The sequence below is a fragment of a genome, unplaced genomic scaffold (genome assembly GCF_019419815.1).
Source record: "Pyrus x bretschneideri cultivar Hongxiangsu unplaced genomic scaffold, Pyrus_bretschneideri_v1 Contig49, whole genome shotgun sequence".
Taxonomy (NCBI): Eukaryota; Viridiplantae; Streptophyta; class Magnoliopsida; order Rosales; family Rosaceae; genus Pyrus; species Pyrus x bretschneideri.
Genome location: NW_025999786.1, coordinates 1,962,841 through 1,985,084, shown reverse-complemented (window position 1 = coordinate 1,985,084; position 22,244 = coordinate 1,962,841). Strand labels below are relative to the sequence as shown.

Below are 22,244 nucleotides of genomic sequence, written 5' to 3'. Positions count from 1 at the left end.
TCTCAAATTAATGTGCATCTCGGCATGCAAGTTTATCTCTTTTTATGGTTTTTTTTCTTAACCTTGTGAGGTTGCTTGTTCTGTTTTGCAGGTTTAAACCTTTAGGTTTGTTTTTAGAGGGGTTAGGTTTCATGTCCCCCCTCTTTTCTTTGTATCTTTGTTGTTTTTGCTTTTAGAGGGGTAAGGTTTATGTCCTTCTTTTTTACATGTATTTTTAATCCTTTTTTCTTGTATTATGTGGGGTTAGGTTTATGTCCCCCTAGCTAGGTGTATCTATTTTTTTCGATATCAATAAAATTATCCCCGTATTGTCGAGGTTTTCTAAAAATAAATAAATAAAGTATTAACAGAAAAGGAAGTTTACTCATAATTTGGATAATGTTAGAGAGATCAAATTCTTAAACCAATTTGCAAATTAGATGATATGTCACTAATAAAAAATAAACACGTTAATCGAAATTAATTAATAATCCAATAATCTATAACCACATCATTTGGTTTAAAAAATACGATCTCCTTAGCATTACTCCATAATTTAGTCTTTGCTTATATGGTTGTATTTCAAAACCAACTTCTTTGGAACAAAATCATTAATTCATCTGTATATGATTGTATTGCAAAGGGCGGCTCACGAGACTATGCGTGTAATGTGCAAAAGATATTGGTACTCAAGACTTAGGTCATAGGTGGTTTATGAAAGCCAAGAAGTAAAATGCTGGAGAAATCATATTTTCACCATTTTAATATTATAGGATTTGATAATAGTGTGTTTAACTAAAATTTAGTATAAAGAACAAATTTTCCTAGCATTACTGTAAACGAAGCAACCATGGTCGGCCAAAACGACAATACAGTGGGTTAAAGAAAAACTTGTCAAACATGAAAATGTTTGGCCGTCTAATGGTTATTCGGTAAATAAACTAACCATGTTATTTAGTTAAATGTTTTTCTATTTGGTTGATTTTTTTCTTGAGTCTTGAACTAGAATGTATGCGATTTTAATTGCATACAATATTGCAAATGAGAAAAAGCAAAAAAGTAGGATGAGAATGTCAGCCCTACATTCATGGATTTGGTGAGGAAGACGACACCATGGAACGTCGTAATATGTGCTCAAGTGATGCCTTGAAAATCTACATCCTTTGATAACACCAATGTCGCACACTTGTGAGGGTCACACAGAAACACATCACGTATCATTGATCCTTTCAAAATACTTGGCAAAGTATAAAGGTACCTTGATAATTGCCACTCTCTTCGAAATCTGGTCAGAGCGTGCATTTTTGTGATTCAATTACAAAAGCCTACTTAGGCGGACTACGAGAATTTATTAAGAATAAGTGTGAAGACGAGCAGTTTTTAAGCAAAGTGATCACCTTTTAATTTTTTAAATTCAACAAATGTAATCAATGAGATATAAACTCATAAACAGTAATGGGAGGGATTGTCCAAAAAGATAAAAAGATGGTTTCCAAATAGGCTAGCTAAAATGGTTACTCAGATTGGTATAATTCATTACTTTAGTTTTTGACAATGAATATCGATAATACTGGTTCTTAAGTTTGTACACTATAAATTATTTTGGCCATATAGTGAAAAATTTGTTAATATTATCGTTAAATTGTAGTGTGAGCGACCACATGATGACCTTTTAAAGGGTATTTTTTTGTCAAACCAATCACTCCCACTTAACGAGGATATTAATAAATTTTACGTAGAAATACCAAAATGATTTACGGTGGACAAACTCATAGACCACTTCTAACGATTTTCATTATCAGAGATCAAAATGAAGAGTTATGCTAATTTCCAAAGCCATTGTTGTTCTAAATAGTGAAGCCTAGCCAACAAGAAGGAATCTTATTAGAAATTTAAAGATATTTTATATATTTTTTTTAAATTAAGAAATTTTTTCTTGTATTCAAAATTTTTTTCTTTCTAAAATGGTAAATCGAGAATTTGAATAGTAGCTCTGTAATAAAAAGAGAAAGGAACACTTGGTTAGCAAGTTACGCTTCAACAAGCATTGCACTCTAAAAAAAGGCTTTTTAGCCAAAATAGTTCTTGAGATTTGTATAACTCATCATTTTGGTTCTTGAGATTTGAAATCAATAGAAGTAGTTCCTGAGTTTGTCCGCCATCAATCATTTTGGTCATTCCATGAAAAATCTTCATTAAATAAAGTTAAAATGACAAAAATACCCTGAATTTTTGTCATATCATTTGGCCCATTGTTTATTAAATTGAGGGTGCTTTTGTCATTTTGATTCTTGGGGTTTAGGGTTTATGGTTTAGGGTATTTTTGTCAAATCATGGGTTCGTTGTTTTTGAATTTCTCTATCATTAGTCTGCAAGGCATAGTTCTCAATCCTCCATGCGGGTATTGGAATGGTGAGAGATGGAAGAGGAAGAGGAGATGGATGGTTGCTGTGCGTGGTAGTGAGCTGGGTATTCACGTTTCTTTTTTATTTTTATTTAGGAAAAATTAGTATTCGGTACTAATGTTCATTGACTGAAATCTTATTAGTTTTTCAGATTGTGATCCAAGTTCCTAGTATTAATGTAATAATGAATTTACATGTCAGTTAAACAATTTTGTAAAATAAAAATTAATAATTGATTTAGAATTTTAATACTCACACCTTTATTAAACTCCTAACCAAATTTCAATTCAAAACATTTCCAAAATAAATAAATAAATTAGAATAAGTTTGTACCCATTAGTTTTTGTTTTTAAAAGTTTTTTAATTTTTTAATCTTATATGTACCCATTCATGTAAGTTTTTCAAAATTTTAATCTCTAAATGTATTCATTCTTAAATATTCCAATTTGTTATATGTAAAATGTACCATTTTTTTGTATAAAATCTATTCAATTTTTTTTTTCTAATTCATTTTTAAACTTATATGGGTACATTCTTTTTTCTTTGATTTGAGAATGTATCTATGTCAAGTTTAATCGAAGAAATTTACTAATGTTGTTAAGCCTAATAGTTTTTGTTTTTGTGATTTTGAAGAATGTACCGATGTTTTGGATCTATAATTTTCCGGTTAATAAAACACCCCGACCCGGAATGTCCACCGGGACTCCAAATCGACTTGTCCTGGCCGACACTAGGAGGGTGACGAAGCCATAAGGTGTAGTGATGTGGAAAATGTGAATAAATTTAAACATGAAAGTGCCAAAATATAAAAGTGTGCTTGTGAGCGGGAATGAACCCATTTCACACATGATCTCAGAGTATAAGAAAGTACAGTAAAGGTAAATGAGGAATTATACCGTCGGTAGAATTCCCACAACAACATTTTGCCAAAAATCCTCGTCGACACGAAGCTTTGCCACTAATACTTGGAGGGGCGAAAAATAAGGGTGAGTGGGCCTAAAAATAAAGTTTTATAAAAACCTTTTCGAAAACATTATGACCTCTCACCATAAAACAAGTATAGTTTTCAAAATATACATACTACGTATAATATGAAAATACTTACCGTAGCCTAAAAATAAAGTTTTATAAAAACCTTTTCGAAAACATTATAACCCTTTGCCGTAAAACAAGTACAGTTTCCAAAATATACACATTACTTATAATATGAAAATACTTACCGTAGCCTGCAATATCTCAAGACTTCAATACGTCACAAAAGTCGTAGATAAGCATTTAACTTATAGTAATCATAATATCTCACAGAAATAAATATATCACATCGAGTGCTTATTGACACATGCTGACACACGAGTTCATGCAGAGGTATTTTGACATGAACAGGACTAGGTGTAAAAATGATTTACGCTATAGTACTATAACCACGTGAAGACTGGCGCTATGCGCATTACATACAAGTCCTAATTGGCTATAGCAATTTAGGACATGATTGGCACCTATAATGGATCCAAACTGAGCGTACGGTGCGATGTGAACATACACGTGAAAGATTAGCCCTAGTCTGGGCAAGTACAACACTAGTGCAGCACACGATGAGTAGATAATATAATTATAATCATATAATGGTAAATCGACAATTCAAATCAACCATAACACTATTCATGGCCACAAATATAATTAAAGCATCCCATAATAGTACGCATACATGTGCATCCTGCAGGATTTAGAATAATTTCGTAAATTCCATCATTTCGTTAATTCTTATAAACATTCGTCTAATCTAGGCATACATAGGAAATCTTTTTTAAAATGTATAAATGGAAACTAAATAAATATATAATATTTAAAAGCAAAGACCCGCTCACAGTTACTTGCGATGTCACATCCGTTGAAGCTAGGAAGTCGGAGTCTCCGATAGTAATTGCACCTAAGCATAAATTGAGACCCATTAGTAAAACTCAACTAAAACGATTAAATTTAGGAAAATGGAGTGCATATTTGGAATCAAAGCATCAAAATATGCTAAGAAGGGCCTCGGACAATTTTTTGTAAAAAGTCAACAAAAAGTCAACTATCAACCTTAAAAGTCAATCGAGCTACCCAGGTGGTCAACTATGTTAAAACTTTAGAATTTCACTAAATAGATGTCAAAAATGGACTCGAGGCATTGAAATTAGCCTAAGAGGGTTTTCGAAAAAATTTCGAAAAAGTCGACACAAGGAATATTCCAAAGAATATTCTAGAATATATTCAAGGTCCATTTCAGAAATGGGCCGGATCGGGTTTATGGGCCAAGGTTTGGGCCTTTTTATTTAATCAGGTTGGGTTGACCTCATTGGACAAGCGGGTTGCACAACGCTTGCCGGACCCAACAAGGAGAAAGCCGGATTTTTGGCCAAGAAGCTTCTCGGCTCCCTTTAGCCTCAAATCTCAACCATTTCTCACATTTTATGTACCAAAATGAAGCTTAATAGAAGAAGAATGGAATTATACCATCACTAGGTTTTTCCGTGGCCGGAAAAGAGTGCAACACTCCCAAGTTCGCCAAAAACTATGGGGAAATTTCCCCCGTGTTGTTTCTGTGCCAAAACCCCCACCAAAACTTTAGGAAAGTTACAAATACAAACCAAAAACATGATCCAATAAGGTTTGAGTTATTTTTGAGACTCACCCACATTGAAACCGTGAGGTCCTCATCGGAAGATATAGAGGTCGAGTTATGGGGTTTGAGTTCATAACCTTGGTTCTAGTTCTGGGCTGGAACATTGATAACCTTTATCGATGTGGCGAGATTTGATGGTGGATTGAAGGTTTGGCTTGCTGGCGATGGCGAGTGGTGATGGTTTGGGGCGGTTGCACCCTCTTAGTGCTTGCTAAGGAAGAAGAGAGAGAGAGAGAGAGTTAAGAGTTTGAGAGAGAGCGGAAGAGAGAGATGTCCCAGAGAGTGAGGATGAGAGAACACGGGGCCAAAGGGGATAAGAGACCCACGTGGGTGGGTCACCATGCAGAAAAATCATATAATGAAAAATATTAAAATAATAAATGGTAGTTTATCTTGAATAATGAATTTTCCAAAATACACTTGGACTTAGTAAGTCTATAAAATCTCCGTCGTAGCTCCAAATTCAATTCTGCTTGTGCCCATGTGTTTGTATCTTCGAGTACTATACAAATACTCTAAAAGAATAAGTCATACATCTCTCTAAACGATGGTCAACGGAAGTCAAAATCCTTACATTTAGGGGCATTTCGTCAATTCACTCATTTAAAATTAATAAAATCGTAAAGTTAGGGATGAGTTGTTACAGTTAATTTTGATGAATGTACTACACACACACACACACACAATGGTATATTTGTATTTTAATATTTTTAATCCCACAAATTGTGGTTTTTAATTTAAAATCTCATTAATATAAATGACTATAAGTTTCAATTTTTAATTAAAAAAAACATAGTAACATACATAGAAATAAATTATCACATTAATTTCAGATACTTTGATCAAAAATTGAAAACCAATAAGGTTTCAGTCAAAGAATATTCATAGTTAGAGACTACATCCAAAGTCTTCCTTTTATTTATTTATATTTAATTTTTTTTTTTCAGATAGTTAATAGTATTTAAAGCAAAGTTAGTGATGAACATATGTCAACCTCGGAAATAGGCCACAGAGGGACTTGGGTGCAAGCGATTTGCACTCATTATAAAGACCTATTTTATAGGTCAAAACTGTTAGGGTCGGCCAAAACTCCAAAGCACAACATCCAAAGCCATTCGTGCTGATAACATGTTGGGAAACTAATTACTGAGAGAGTGAATATAGAGAGGGCTAGCTAGAGAAAAGAAAAAGAGAGAAGGGCTTGACGAATTGTGTGTGTAACTCCTCATGTCTAATGCCTTAATTTATGCTAAGCATGATAAGCTTCCTTGCTTTTACAAGTAATACAAAGCATATGAGGATTTGATTTTCCAATCATATTGAGATTACTGCTCTAAGTATACACAATCACACATAGTTATAAATACCATTTACAGCAAAAATAATTGCTTGCATTATCTAGAAACAATAACTTGAACTCAAAATAATATTATTTTGGTGAATAAGATGTTGGGTTCTACCTTACTACACAAGTTTAAAACTTTTCCCTCTCATAAATTAGTAAAAGTTTTGATCCCTATCTTTAATAATAATAAATTATTATTAAAAAAAAAAAAATTCTCCTAGGAACTCGTTACAATTTAGGCCTAATTAAATCAAACCTACTGTCTTGCATGTCATGTCGGCTGGAATCGGATCCCATGTAGATCCATCTTGAAGATTCTATGAATTTTCACATTTTAATAATTCATTATACATTGTACGGTCAGAAATTATTTGATTTTTTTATTTAAAAGTAAATACAAGTAATATTTGACGAAAAATGACTATACGATATACGATAAACGACTAAGAATCTTCACAAAATGAATCCGAAGAAATACTCTTCCATGTCGGCTAACGAGGTGCTATGACTCAAATTGCAATTTTGTAATTTGACTTAAAAGTAAGAATCTTGATTGAAAATGCTTTTACATTACGATAGCAAGCTACAATGCACACCGCAATTCCACTTATCAAACTAAAGTTCAATAATGAGTCTCAATCAACTTCCACGTAAAGCATATATTATTGTAAGCTACAACGCACACCACAATTACACTTATCAAACTAAAGTCCAATAATGAGTCCCCTCAACTTTCATAGAGAGATTTTTTCAATGTGACTAGAATATAGAATGGTACACCACATGTTACTATATAAATGATATAATATGTGTGTTACAAATTTAATAACTTAAAAATAAAATTTTTTACTATCTATATAAAAACATGTGATATACCACTTGTGTTCCAGTTCCAATGAATTTTTTTTCACTTTCATGGAAAACATGTATTTTCCTAGATAGTCCTAGATATGCCAAATAATTGGCTCTCGAAAGTGTGCAATTATAACTTTGATTATTAATTTTAAAAATATATTTGCCATGATGTGGTCACCCATGCACGCACATATATGTTGATCCAAACCCCCTATTCACGGAAGTCACTCCCCTTTTTTATGTAAGTAACGCTATTCTTATCATAATTTTATGTCATCTTAGGTGGCGGATGAGTTGAACAAGTTCTATCATTGAATTTCAATCTTTTTATTAATTAAAATACTTAAATAATTTTAGATGGAAGAATGAGACTCCTTGCATACCACAATCATTATTTAATTAACAATCTTTTTATTAATTATTGATTAACATTTTGATTAAATGCTAATTAATTTAGATGATGTGGTTGTCCAACTCATTTGCCACCTAAGATGGTAAAGAAATGTGGTATAAAATTATGGTAAGAATAACATTATTGTTTTTATTTTTGGACACCCTAATGTTTTTTCCACTTCTTCTCATGCTACACCAAGCAACACCTATATAAACCAACCTCGATCTCATCCTCTCTCACCAATTCCCACCACTCTTTCCCATCTATCCGATCATTTCAAACTCTAAATGAACTCAGTTCCAACTTCAATGAACCCGATCATCAGCTGGTGGATGTTTTCACTTGAAGTAATTTCACATTTGGGAACACAAACCTTGTTCACTCGATTCTTTTGCTTGGCCGCATTTATATCATTTCTATGTCTCAGTCTCTTAACCTGGGCTTTCTCCAGCGGAGGCACAGCCTGGAAAAATGGAAGGAACCAAACGGGTCGAGTTTCAATACCAGGACCCCGAGGCCTCCCTGTATTTGGCAGCCTATTCAGCTTGAGTCATGGTCTTCCTCATCGTACTTTGGCATGCTTGTCTTCTAATCTAGCTGCCACTAAACTCATGGCCTTCAGTTTGGGCATAACCCCTGCTGTTATTACCTCTGACCCTGATATTGCTCGAGAAATTCTAATCTCTTCCCACTTTGCCAACCGTCCTATTAAGCAATCCGCTAAGTGTCTCATGTTCAGCCGAGCCATTGGTTTTGCACCAAATGGACCATACTGGAGACTTCTGCGAAAAATTGCGTCTACTCATCTCTTCACTCCTAAACGTATTTCAGCACACGAAGCTGGACGACACATGGACTGTCACATCATGTTGAGGTTCATTCATAATGAACAAACGCTACGAGGAGTTGTTGGTCTGCGAAAACATCTTCAGACTGCTGCTCTCAACAACATAATGGGGACAGTGTTCGGCAAGAGGTATGATGCAACATGCGACCATGCTGAGGTTAGAAAGTTGCATGAGATTGTAAGAGAAGGGTTTGAGCTTTTGGGTGCTTTCAATTGGTCTGATTATCTCCCCTGGCTAAACAACTTTTACGATCCTTTTTGTATCAAGAAACGTGGCTCGGTTCTTGTTGCTCGTGTTAGAGAAGTGGTTGTGCAAATTATTGAAGAGCACAGAATTGGGGGGTCCAAAAGGGTGTGCGATAATTCGGACTTTGTTGATGTTTTGCTTTCAATGGATGGCGATGAGAAGCTTGAACTTGATGACATGGTGGCAGTCTTATGGGTTCGTATAAAGTTTCTACTCATACTTTCATTAATTTTTACTAAAGGTTACTGTTCAGTATGAAAATGCACATTTACTTTTACTACATTTTTTTAGTTACTTTTTTGTATTAATGTGATAAACAATTAATACTGTATATAGCGTATATATAGGCTAATGCCATTTAAACATACAACACTGACATACTCTTTAACATTACTCTTCATAATTAATGATACATTAGGTAACCAATGAATAGGGTACATTTCTAACCTCTCCTCAGCGATATACACTATATATTAATTCTTACCAGCTTTGTTTTGTATCAATTACAGGAGATGATATTTCGTGGGACTGATACAATTGCACTTTTGACTGAGTGGGTCATGGCTGAGTTGGTTTTGAACTCGGATGTGCAAGCGAAGCTTCGCCATGAGCTTGAACTAGTTGTAGGAAACAAAGTTCTCACAGAAGCAGACTTTGCTAACTTACCCTATCTCCGAGCTGTGGTGACCGAGACTCTACGTGTACATCCTCCTGGGCCCCTCCTATCATGGGCACGGCTATCAACGTCGGATGTCCAGCTCAGCAACGGCATGGTGGTTCCCACAAATACAACCGCCATGGTCAACATGTGGGCCATTACCCATGACCCAAACATATGGGAAGATCCATTGGTGTTCAAGCCAGAGAGGTTCTTGAAGAGTGCGGGTGGTACTGATATGGATGTGAGAGGAGGGGACCTTAGGCTTGCACCATTTGGGGCAGGTCGTAGGGCTTGTCCTGGTAAAACCCTAGGGCTTGTGACGGTGAACCTTTGGGTGGCTAAGTTGGTGCACCATTTCAAATGGGTTCAAGATGTGGCTAATAACCCCGTTGATTTAAGTGAGGTGTTGAAGCTTTCATGTGAGATGAAGAACCCTCTCACTGTTGTGGCTGTTCGAATCGAAGGACTAGCTTCTGAGTAAGTGGAGCTAAGGGTTTAATAAAACAACGGAGGCTGTGTTGGTTACTTATGTAGGAAAGAGTTGTACGGTGTAGAAGCTCATCCTTCAATAATCGCTCTAATATATTTCTTCGTATTTTTCTGTCATTGCAAACACAACTTTTTCAGTTGCCTTCACTAATTAATTAAGTGAATTTTGCATAATATAAAACACAAAGATTTCTGGAGGTTTTGTGTGTTTGAATCACGCAAAATTGATTAATATTGCAAACACATTAATCAAATTATATTTGCTGCATTTTCTTTTTTTATTAACTGCATCAAACTTTTGTATACGAGAATTTAGAGGAACGTCATATAGAGGCTTCACATATACTAAAGCTCGTCCGAAAGTGCTTTTAAATGCCTAAAAGCACTTTTAGTAAAAATATTTTTAGGTTTCAAATGTGCTTCTTGTAAGAAGCACTTCAAGTGTTTTGTTTACGATTCAATTGCATTTTTACTAAGGATTAGTTCCAAAAATATTTTCACCAAAAACCCCTTTAGACATTTTAAAGACACTTCCAAACGAGTCCTTACTCTCACGAGCTCCTCCATTCTTCACTATAAAAGTTTCCATTCCCCAACTCAGGTGCAAGGAAAAGCAATGATATAAAGGATGATCTACTTATTTCTTTATTTATATAGAGCATATTTACCACATGAAACTTAACATAAACTTCACTGTGATTAAAAAGACTTCTATATGTCATGACATGGACAATTACTTTAGTCGGGCCCAATAAACGTCTATGGACACCTATATATATGTGTGTGTTTTCGATGTTCTAAAAGATGGTAGGCGCTAGTTGGACTAAGGTTAGGGCCTAACGCCTTGCTGGCTAGGCAAGGGCTTAGGCGGACTAAACAGATTTATATAAATTTATTATATCGTATAAATAAGTGTCTTCTTATTCTTAAAAAATACATAATTTCATTGAGACACATAAACTGCAAAATAAAATGACATATAGTTTATTTACTATTAGAACATAATGAAAACATGGGGAACAAGCATATAATGTGTGTTTATCTAACTATTCAACAAGTCTTTTACAATTTATTGAAAAAATGAAATGCAAAATGAAAGTTATGTATTTTCTGTCCTATTGAGAGTAGCGACCTAGGCGGGTCTGGGTAGGCTAGGCTAGTGCCTAGGAGGTCTAGCCGGGTGCCCAAGCAAGTGTAGACGACCCTTCTTAATTTTCAAACACCTAAGGATTAATTGGGGCAGTGGCACGCTAGGTGGAGACTTTCAAAACAATATGTGTTTCTAAGAAAACCCAAGTTATTCTTCTCCTTCTTTGAAACACCCACAATGTTTTACAATACGGAAAACTTAACCTTCTTTAAAATTCTAAAACAAAAACTTATAAATAAGAACTCTATTACATATTGATTTGGGTGTCCAAAAAGATTAGTATTGAGTGTATATAGAATAACTTTCCAAATACAACTACTGTTCTAAAAATCCTCGCTTAGGTGTTAGGCGGTTGGCCATTACCCTAATTAGTCCTTAGGCATTTGACAATTAAGAAAGTGTGCCTCAAGCCGCTTAGGTGTCCACCTAGCCTACTTAGGTGCCTTCATAGCCCCCTAAAACCCACCTAGGTCGTGACTCTCACTTAGACAAAAAATTGATAACTTTCATTTTGCATTTTATTTTGTCAAGAAAATGCAAGAGACTTGTTAAATACTAGGATGAGTGCTCATTATATGCTTGTTACCCATGTTTGCAATATGTTCTTATACTTTATAATATGTATGTTATTTTATTTTGCAATTGATGTATCACAACACAATTATGTGTTTTTTTTTTAAATATAAATAGGCACTTATTTACACAATATATAATAAATTTACTTAAATCCGCTGAGTTTGCCTAAGCTCTCACCTAGGTCCTAGCCCGCCACCCAACTAACGTCTAACGTCTCTTAGAACCTTGAATCTAACTATTAATAGGAATCTTAACCTAACTGCTTTCCTTTATATATTGCTTTTCAAACCTCTAATAACAATTAATAAAAAAACTAACAAAATTATAAAAAGTGTTATAAACTTCTTATTTAAATGTGATTGTGTAAATCCTAGATTATATTTGATACTGGTTATTCTTTCCTATTGGGACTTGTATTCCTTGGAGGAGAATGATTCTTCCCTCCCTTATTACTATAAATAAAGGCACTGCGTATGAGGAATAACACATTATCTACACAATCCTACAAACACATCTCTCTCTATTCTCTCTTTGTGCCATCGGCCTCCTCTCCCCTGTCAGATTAATATGAGCCACAACACGTTATCAGCATGCTCCGACCACTGCGCTTAGGAATCTGATGTGGAAGTTTTTTGCATCAAAACAATTCATCAAAATCATTACGCATTCAGGTTCTTTCAAAACAACAATTTTTATCTCGATAATTTTGCAGCCCTGATGGCATGAACGTTCACCATAACGCATGACCCGACTTTACGTTTTTCAAATTTTAGATTCTACATAAATTGTGTATGCATTATATCCATAATTGTTGAATTATGTGAATTTGATATTTGCCATAAATAGCATCAAATATACGCTTATGCATTGAATTCTATGTTGAATATGCATGCAATTGAATTAATTTATAATCTAGAAATAAAAAATAGGGTTTATCAAAGCCCATCTCGTCACCATCCTATACTGCGAGCCGCTGGCTTCCAAGCTGTGTTACGTTGAGCCACCAGCACCAGCCCTGCAGCCTTTGTGGTTGAGCCGAGTCGCGAGACCATGAAGTCAGAGCCATAGGCTCCTGGTTTAAAACCCAGAAAAACCCAACCCCTTCCATGGCGTCTCCACCATCACAAGTGGGCCTACAGCCCAACCTTGACCTTGGATCATCGTCTTGACGGTTTGAAGGTCGTCCACTGACGTCGATTGATCGAGATTCCTTTGAATCTCATTGGATTTTTTTCTTTTTCGAAAATTCGATTTGAATTTCTAAGGTTTTTTTTTGTTGAAATGTTGAGATTTTTTTCTCTCTCTATTCATATTTGTGATCCCCGCTGATTCACAAACTTGCCTCGAGATTCTTTTTTCTTCCAAAACACGACTTCCTAAAGCGGCGGCGCCGACCTTCGTCCCTAGTGACCACACCCAGCGCAGCTGTGGTGCTTTTTGGTTTAAACCCAAGCCTAATTGGGGCTTGGTTTTCTTGGCCTGAGAAATTTTTTTTTCTTTTTTGGGCTCGCCTACAGTGGCACAAGCCATTGGCTCAGCCCAAACGTGGCACCAGCCTGTAGAGCTATGGTGTCTCTGTGTATAGAACCGTACCGGATCCTAGCCTGAAACTAGTGAGTCGGTACACCTGTACTGAGACACACCTGATCACAGCCCCTCCATGGTTGCGATGTTTCCTTGTGTTGCGATGTATAGGAATGTGTCCCCCAAGTACACAGATGCTGCAAAACAGCAGAGCACACCTCCGTATAAGACTTGCAGTTCTAGCTTGCTCATCACCGTACTAAATCAGAGCTATTTTTAAGCCTTTTTTCTTAGGCTTATTACCCATATTCCCAACCCATGTTTTTGGGTTTGGGCTGCACAGTCCAAATTTGCTCAGCCCACCCATTGGCTTTGGTCCCTGTTTTTGGCCCTCGCGTTTAATTGTTTATTTTCATTTAGACAATTTGGGTTTTATAATGTTTCACCCACACTTCAATTATAACTTTAGACTTGAAGATTTATTTGCATATTTTCTTGTTGCATATTTCTGTATATATATTTGTGTTTGTCAGCAGGAACATATGAACCTGAAGTTCATAATTCTTTCAAAACCTGAAGTTTCTAGAAACATGCCTTGTTTGAAAACCTGAAGTTTTCCTTAAAAACATCACCTATGAAAACCCGAAGTTTTTCATGTAAATTTAAACCAATAAATGTCTATTAGAACTTGAATGTTCTACTTCTATGTGAATGGATTGAATTTTTTTTTTTCCATTACACTAACCACATTCTTATCCATTTATTTTGTGATAGGGACATGTCAAATTTGAACAAACTCCACTTCACCACTTTAGAGGTCTCAGGAAGAAAATACCTCAAGTGGGTCCAAGATGTGAAGCTCCACCTCACTGTAAAGAATTTGCATCCCACCATTGAAGATGAGACGGACAACCTTATTGGTGAAGCTGAGAAAGCCATGGCCATGATCTTCATTCGAAGACATGTTCATGATGCATTGCAAACCGAGTACCTTGTTGAGGAAGATCCACTGAGCACTTTGGTCGTTTTGGTTGATCGCTTTGATCACCAAAATGACATCTTCTTGCCTAAAGCGAGACATGACTGATATCATCTACGCTTGCAAGACTTTAAGTTTGTGAATGAATATAATTATGACGTTTGTTGAATTTGATTACTTCTCAAGTTTTGTAACAAGACCTTGACTGAAGGGGATCTCCGGGAGAAGACCTGTTTGACCTTTTCTGCCACTAATATTGTCCTGCAGCAATAATATAGGGCTTATAAGTTCACTAAGTTTTCAAATTTAATCTCTATTTTACTTCTCGCTGAAAAATAGAATTAGCTATTGATGAAGAATTATCAAGCTCGACCTACTAGGGCGACTACTGTGCCTGAAGAACATTATAGCACCAACCAACACTTAAAACACCAACATAGGCATGGTAGGGGCGGCTTCCGTTAAGGTTAACAAAGCCAAGGCTCATCTAAGGGAGGAAACAAAGCCCAGAAGCTCGCTAACCTTGCTCCCATGGCCCTAAACTTCAAGAATAAGGGCAAAGCACCTGAAACCTTGGATGTGGACATGTGCTATTGCTGTGGTTCAAATGACCATTGGCCTCGTGTTTGTGGTGCTCCCAGAAAGTTGTAGTCAAATATCATTCTCGTCGTAAAAGGTTAGAATCAAACTTTATGCAAGTGGATGAACTAGAGAGTACCAAGATGGAGATTTCTGACTTTTAAGAGGCTATTACCCCTTAGAATCTTTGACATAAACAATTTTTAGTTGCATTTAGAACACTTGGGGGTCGAATTCCACCTAGTGGCCAAACCCCCTCTTTGTTTTTTTTTTTTTTTTTTTTTTTTGGTTTAATTTTGTACAATTTCCTTTATGTTTGGATTATTTGTTAGCGATTTATTTTTGGATATTAAGTTTTTTTGTTAATTACCATCTTTGAATACTTAAATTATTTTGAATGGATATTTGTTTTTAGAACTTTTATGCATGTGACCGATTCAAATTAATTTTTATTTCCAAGTATGACTAGTGGAAAAGTTAGTTGCCTGGCAGATAGTGCAACAATGCACACCGTTTTGCGTGAATTCATCTATTTCATTAACTTCATACCTAAGAATGCACATCTAACAACCCTCTCAAGACCATCCAACATGATTGAAGGATACAGTAAGGCACATATAATGTTGTCCAGTGGTACAATCTTGACCATTATAGAGGCACTTTATTTCCCACGTTCTGGAAGAACGTTATTGAGTTTCAAGGATATTAAAGATAATAATTATCATGTTGAAGCCTATGTAGAAAATGGATTTGAATTTCTGTGCATCATTTCCTATGAATATGGCCAGAAGTGTATTCTAGAAAAGATGGAGCGTATCCCGAATGGTCTGTATACTACGACCGTGTGCCCTATAGAGAACCACTATGTGGTCGGCCCTACCTCTGGGACCGCGCATAAAATTACCCTTTGGCATGATCATTTGAGACGCCTTGGACGAACCGTGATGCGTCGTATCCTCAAATCATTACATGGGCAACCTTTAACCCAAAGTTTTGGTTCAATTCAAGGAATTGCATGTCAAACCTGCTCCATGGGAAATCTTATTATTAAACATTCTTATGACAAGATTTGTTCTCTTATTTTTCTACAAAGGATTCAGGGGGACATTTATCGACTGATTCACCCTTCATGCGAACCATTTAAATATTTTATGATTTTGTTTTACACTTCCACATTTTGGTCACACATGTGCTTGTTGTCCACAAGGAATGCTGCATTCTCCAAACTGTTAGCTCATGTTACCCTGATTATCCGATCAAATTTATTTGATTGGATAATGCTGGAGAATTCACATCTAAAACTTTTGATGACTATTGCATGTCAGTTAGGGTTGAAGTTGAACATCTAGTACCCCATGTTCACACCTAGAACAGCCTGACAGAGGCATTTATTAAGCACTTACAAATTATTACTCGATCGTTGGTCATACGTACCAAGTTCCTGATCGCTGCTTGGGGCCATGCAATATTGCACACAGCTATGTTGGTTTGCCTGAGGCCTGTTGCGGCCCAACCATATAACTCCTTTTAGTTGGTTACCGGATATGAACCCGACATATTGCATTTGCGTGTTTTTGGTTATGTGGTGTATATGCCTATTTCACCGTCCTTAAGTACAAAAATGGGTCCTTAGCGAATGATGAAAATCTATACCGGATATGATTCTCCTTCAATCATTCATTACTTAGAACCTTTGATAGGCGATCAGTTTACTACTCGTTTTGTGGATTGTCACTTCTATGGGACAATCTTCTTGTTGTTAGGGGGAGATAAAAATGTCAATATTCCTGAAGAACAACACGACTTATCATGGACGATTCCCATTTTATCTCATTTAGATCCTTGCATTACTGAGTCTAAAACTGAAGTGTAGCGCATATTAGATCTTTAGGGTATAGTTTCAAAGCATGCCAGATGTTTTCACCGATCTAGCGTGAGTGACAAGATTATATATTTCAGTTGCAATGGTCAAGAGTGTACCAAATGTATGATGCACCTCCCTTTTGGAGGCCCGGGATGCCAACTTAACCGATCTATGTACATTAACGGCTAGCTAATTCTCCACCTTGACACAAAAGTGTGCCAGACCACTTGGTTCAAAGGATTCACACCCTCGGAAGAGGAAACCCATGGCACAGACTCCTTCTGAGCTTACCATGAATCCGATTATCGCCTACTCATTCTATCTAACTCATGAGGAAATTCTAGATTACGGAAGCATCATTGAAGAGACGAATCTACCTCCTGAGAATCGAGATATTTTAATCAATTATGCTAGCTTGGATGATGTTTGGTGTAGAAATAAGATGATCATCGACGATGCATTAGCATATGCAGTAGCTATTGAGATCATGTTGAGAGATGACATTAAATCATGTTCTGTTGATGAATGTTGACGTAGAACTGATTGGTCAAATTGGAAATAAGCATTCCAAGTCAAATTTGATTCGCTTGCAAAACATAAGGTGTTTGGACCTGTAGCTCCTACTCCTCCACATGTGAAGCCCTTGGCTACAAGTGGGTTTTTGTTAGGAAATGTAATGAAAAAAAGATTGAAATTGTGCGTTACAAAGCTCGTCTTGTTGCACAAGGCTTCTTACAATGCCCTGGGATTGACTATGACGAAACTTATTCATCCATTATGGATGTGATTACTTTTCACTACCTTATTAGTTTGGTAGTTTCTAGAAAACTAAGTATACAGCTGATGGATGTAGTAACTGCGTATCTCTATGGGATCTTGGTACAAAAATTTATATGAAAGTTCCCGAAGGACTGACATTGACTCGATTAAATATTTCGAAACCACGAAACACGCTCTCAATTCGGTTGAGGTGTTCACTCTACGAAGGTTCGATCTTGATCACCAATGTGATCAAGTGCCAAGATTTTGGGTTTTGAACGATTCAACCTATCAAATACTGATGTTCGAGGGGCGGGTTTAGGCTTATCTCGATCTTATTCAACGCTTACGTTGATGTGTTGAGCACTAGCATTTTTCGCTTTGCTTGAAATCTTCACTGGTGTATTTGGTGTGAAGCCAAGTCTAGCTTTGTTATTGTCAACTCCATAACCATTCTCGTTCAACTTCTTTTAAGTCTTGGTAAGGTCACATTTTTTGTCGTTGACGATGTTTGCATTCTTCTTTCCAAGGTTTGAAAAAAAGGCAAAGTCGTACCCAGCATTTGACATGAGTTTGTAGCATTTAGGTCGAAGCTATCTTCAGTCTTCTTGGTTGGAAGAGAGCTTCATTCTGCCCTCTTTGGCAGAGATTTTATGAAACCTTGTGGTGGTTTTGAAACTTTAGCGTTGCTTAGCTATGTCAGAGGTAAAACTGTATTTGCTTTGAGCAGCTTTACATCGTCCTTATGCAGCTGTGTGTCAGCTTTGCTTGTTCCAATTTCAAATGGGGATTGCCCATTCTTTCTTCTCGACATTGGGATGTATTGGAAGACAGGTGTGTTTAGTCATTTTGAGGGTGTCACACTCCCTTTGATTGTTGTGGGCTTAGCAGGCTCATCATCATCTTTGCTTGAAGATGGCACACCTTCCTTTTTTTGTTTCTTGGGCATGGCTTACCACTCTTGTTTCTTAAGTGCGGCTTTGCCTATGGATTTGATTTCTTTTGCAAGAGCTTCAGGCACCATTCTTCATCCATGTAGAACTTGGCGTCCTGATAGGAAAATATTTATGCGACTTTGTTAGCATATTTCCTTGTATTTACTCAGTTATCTTATATTTATTAGAGTGTTTTAAGCTATTTTCGTGTGTTTGTAGGTTCAAATGACAAAAGTGGCAAGAAAAGGCAATTTGGAGCATTTTAGAGCAGTTTTGGGCTGGAATGGATAGTTTGCATATGGAGTACAAGGAATGGACGTTTTTGGTGCTTAAAAGGTGATCGGAATGTGCAAGGAATCAAGAAGAATTAATTAAGGCTTGGAATCAGCTGAAAACAATGAGACCTTATCCAATCTTATCTTATCCAAACCTTATCCAAACTAAACTTATCTTATCTAATCCTAATCTTATCTTACCTTATCTCCAGCTGTAAGAGGGATTCCTTATCATATCAAACCACCTCCTATCTGATTTCGAGGAGCCTTAAAACAATGCTAAGAACTAATCATTTTCCTCCACAAACAATGCCATGTATTTGCCCTATAAAATGCACACCTTAGCCGCATAATTGGGAGGAGAGCCTAAGAGAGAATTTCAGAGAAAAATACAAAAAGTGCCGCAACAAGCAAGGAATGAGAAGAAGAAGCTTGGTGCCGTGACCTGCAATCTGCCATTGGAGTGCTGAAGCATTTCTAAGTGTATTCTATCCTTAGTTTTAGTCCAATGTTTGTTTTAATTTGGTTTTCAATTATGATGAACATGTGGAACTAATTTCTTTTTAGCTAGATGTGAATTCGAAGCCATGAACATATATGTGATATGACTTGATTTCCTCCAGTTATTGTTTCATAAAACATAAATGTGATTTATTTATCTGTTTGATTGATAACTTATACTTGTATGTTGATTAATGATGCACACTTAGTTTGCATGCATGAATCTGTTGCTAAAATATAAGGGAATTTCACCTAATAGTTATAAACTTATATTTATAAGTAGTGGAAATCACTATCATGATTGTGTTAAGTAAATCTATGGCAGGAATATCATACAGTTTATAGTTATGAATGCCTTGTCAAAGGTTATGATTTTCATAGAACTTAATGATCATTGATATGTATCTCTATCATGCTGTTCATATAGGGAACTTGATAAGAATAATTTGATTGCGTCGCTGAGTCTAATTCAATGAAATTAGGAAACTCTGAGAGTTAATTTGTGTAGTTCATAATCAATTTGGGGTATTGTCATTCATGATTTATTGGAATAATAATTGGAAATCGATTTGTATGCATATGGTCATGTGTGGAGAAGAATCCTCTAGCTAGCCTTTCACCCCTTTAATTTGCCCAATATCGTGCAACCTTTTGTTTGTTTTTGCAATCTAATTAGTTTTAGTTTAAATTCGTCAAAACAATCCCCATTTAGTATTCTGAGTCTTTTTAGTTTAATTTTCGTCCAAACTTCTTTCTAGTTCTTGTTTTAAGTCAATTTAACTTAGTTTTGTGTTATTTTAGTTAGTTTAGCTTGTTTTGAGTTGTTTGAGTCTAGTTTTCTGTTTTTGAGTCTAATTAGTGTAGATTAGCATCCCTTCTAATCCCCGGCTTAGAACGATCCCTACTTTCACATACGACAACTATCTAAAAATGGTTTATTTTGTGTGTTAGTTTATATCACATCACATCCGCGAAATGTGATTCAACTTCAGTGAATGGCTTGGTGTCGCCTTGTATCACTTTTACTCTTTATTGGTAGAACTTTAAGAATTGATGAAAGTTGGATGCTCTACTCTATTCTCGTGGATCCAAGGCCTTCCTAAGAACAAGTTGTAGGAAGTTCTTGTATCAATCACGTGGAATAACGTGCTTGATTTGAGTTCGCCAATGGTCATCTCTACTTGGATCATGGCCATCACTTTTTGTCCTTCTTGGTTAAAACCTTGGATTAGGAGGCGGCTTCGAGATAATTCATCCACCTTGACACCAATTGTGGTCATTGTTGACTTTGAAATGATGTTTATAGCCGGCCTGCCATCCATAAGCGTGCGGTTGATTTTGTTCTCTCTTATGTACCCAAAGATGAAGAGATGACGGTTGTGAGGCTTTGAGCCTAGCAACAAGTCTTCGTCAGTGAACCTGATTGCGTCATGGGAAGCACAGCATGTGGCATATTCATATGGCTGAAGCTTCAAGCATTCGTCCTTGCTTTCTTGCACCTTATGATCGTCAGAACTTGCCAAGACCGCTACTAGTGCTTTTCGCATCTCCTTGGGCAATCGTAGTGCTTCTTCGATGCTAAAGTGTGTCGACAGGCTTTCTTTAGGCATGAGAGTCTTCTTTTCCTCGATGGCGATAACTTTGCTTTTGAGGGCTCTTCTATCCCACTTCAACCATGTGACAGACAGTGGTAGTGCATTGTTGGAAGAAGTTTCTCGAAAAGTACGCATGCAAGGAGATGGGAATGCACGACTCTTGTTTCATAGGTTCTCTAGCGTATGTTGGGTTATAAGCTTTTACGCTCCTTTTGGGATTTCTATTGTTGAGGCAGTGGTGACTTCTCTCTTGTTCCACCTTTGGCCGTGTGGCCTGTGGTCTTAGCTTCCTTGTCTTTTTGTAGGTCATCATTGTCCACCCTTTTTCATCGTCGATATGTGCATTTTGGTCACTTGCCCGAAACAATGGTTGTGCAGAAGGTGCCATGTAACTTAAGCATGGATGAAAGTGGTTAAGTGTTACTTGGAGAGGCACGGGATCGAATGATCCACATGCAATCGTAATAGAATGCGTTGCAGTCGTGTCTTCAAGGTCAAGCTTAATCTGCCCTTGTTGTTCCAGCTTCATGATGAACTCCTTGAGAACGAAGCACTTGCCAATAGGATGACTCACAATACGATGGTATTTGCAGTGCCTAGGATCGTTAATGCGATTCATCTCTTCGGGGTGCTTGCATTCGAGTAGCTTAATCATGTTCTTTTCTAGCAAGTCGTCTAACATTGCAGCTATGCCAGAATAAAGAAAAGAGTAAATCTTTTACTTCAGTTCCCTTAAAGTGTTTTTGTACCTATCTTGGGTACGAGAAGGCTCACCTCTCTTTATCTCATTCCCTTTGTTCTTAGAGAAGATCTTGACGGGCGCAGATGAGGTCTTGATGAAAGTAGTGTTGACGGTATAAGCTTCATTGGCGGGCTTTTTCCCAGTCTTGTCTATCTTTGGGGTGAACACCTTATCTTTCTTGAAGTCAGTGATCAACTTCTTTTTCCTATGATTGACGATACTCAGATCCATGTTGTGGGAACAAGTTGCTAGCTCCTTAAATGGTGTCAGTTTTATGCCTTGGATGATGTAATGTAACCCCTATGCATGCCTTGAGCACACATCTCAATGGTGGAGGTTTCAGAAAGTCAATCTTTGCAATCCAGACTTAATGAACGCCATTTATTGATGTAGTCAACGACAGGTTCATCATTTCATTGTTTCGTACTTGTCAGCTTCAGCATGTTTACGGTGCAGCGAGTACTGTAGAAGTGGTTAAGGAATTCCTTTTCAAGCTGGTCCTAGCTGTTGATAGACTCAGGCTCAAGATCGGTGTACCAATCAAATACATTACCTTTTAGCGAGCGCACAAACTGCTTAATGAGGTACTCTCCCTCTGCCTCAGCATTGTTGCATGTTTCAATGAAATGAACAATATGTTATTTAGGATTGCCCTTTCCATTGAATTGTATGAATTTGGGTAGCTGATAACTCCTTGGCATCCTCAAGGCGTCAATCCTATTAGAGTATATCTTTGAGTATAGCATGGAATCATGCAAGTTTCCTTCATACTATGCCTTGATTATGTTTGTGATCATTTCTTGCAGTTGTTGGATAGAGAGAGATCCTATAAGCGTTGCAGCTCGATCCACCTCTAGCTTGTCCTCAATGTTGTCCATCAA

The 22,244-nt window shown here is 36.7% G+C and overlaps 1 protein-coding gene across 1 annotated transcript; it reads left to right on the top strand.

Annotated features, from left to right (window-relative positions):
* The first annotated feature begins 7,870 nt into the window (after positions 1–7,870).
* On the top strand, positions 7,871–10,001 carry LOC103931950 (cytochrome P450 78A7). Its single transcript, XM_009341478.3, has 2 exons — positions 7,871–8,929; positions 9,244–10,001. Exons 1-2 carry the CDS (start codon positions 7,928–7,930, stop codon positions 9,874–9,876), a joined length of 1,635 nt encoding a protein of 544 aa, XP_009339753.1. The 5' UTR covers positions 7,871–7,927; the 3' UTR covers positions 9,877–10,001.
* Positions 10,002–22,244: the final 12,243 nt, after the last annotated feature.

Bases quoted from the DNA above. Each gene is read 5' to 3' on its own strand.
- LOC103931950 (XM_009341478.3), top strand. From the start codon at position 7,928: ATGAACTCAGTTCCAACTTCAATGAACCCGATCATCAGCTGGTGGATG. The intron at 8,930-9,243 runs GTTCGTATAAAG...TATCAATTACAG, and splicing joins ACATGGTGGCAGTCTTATGG to GAGATGATATTTCGTGGGAC.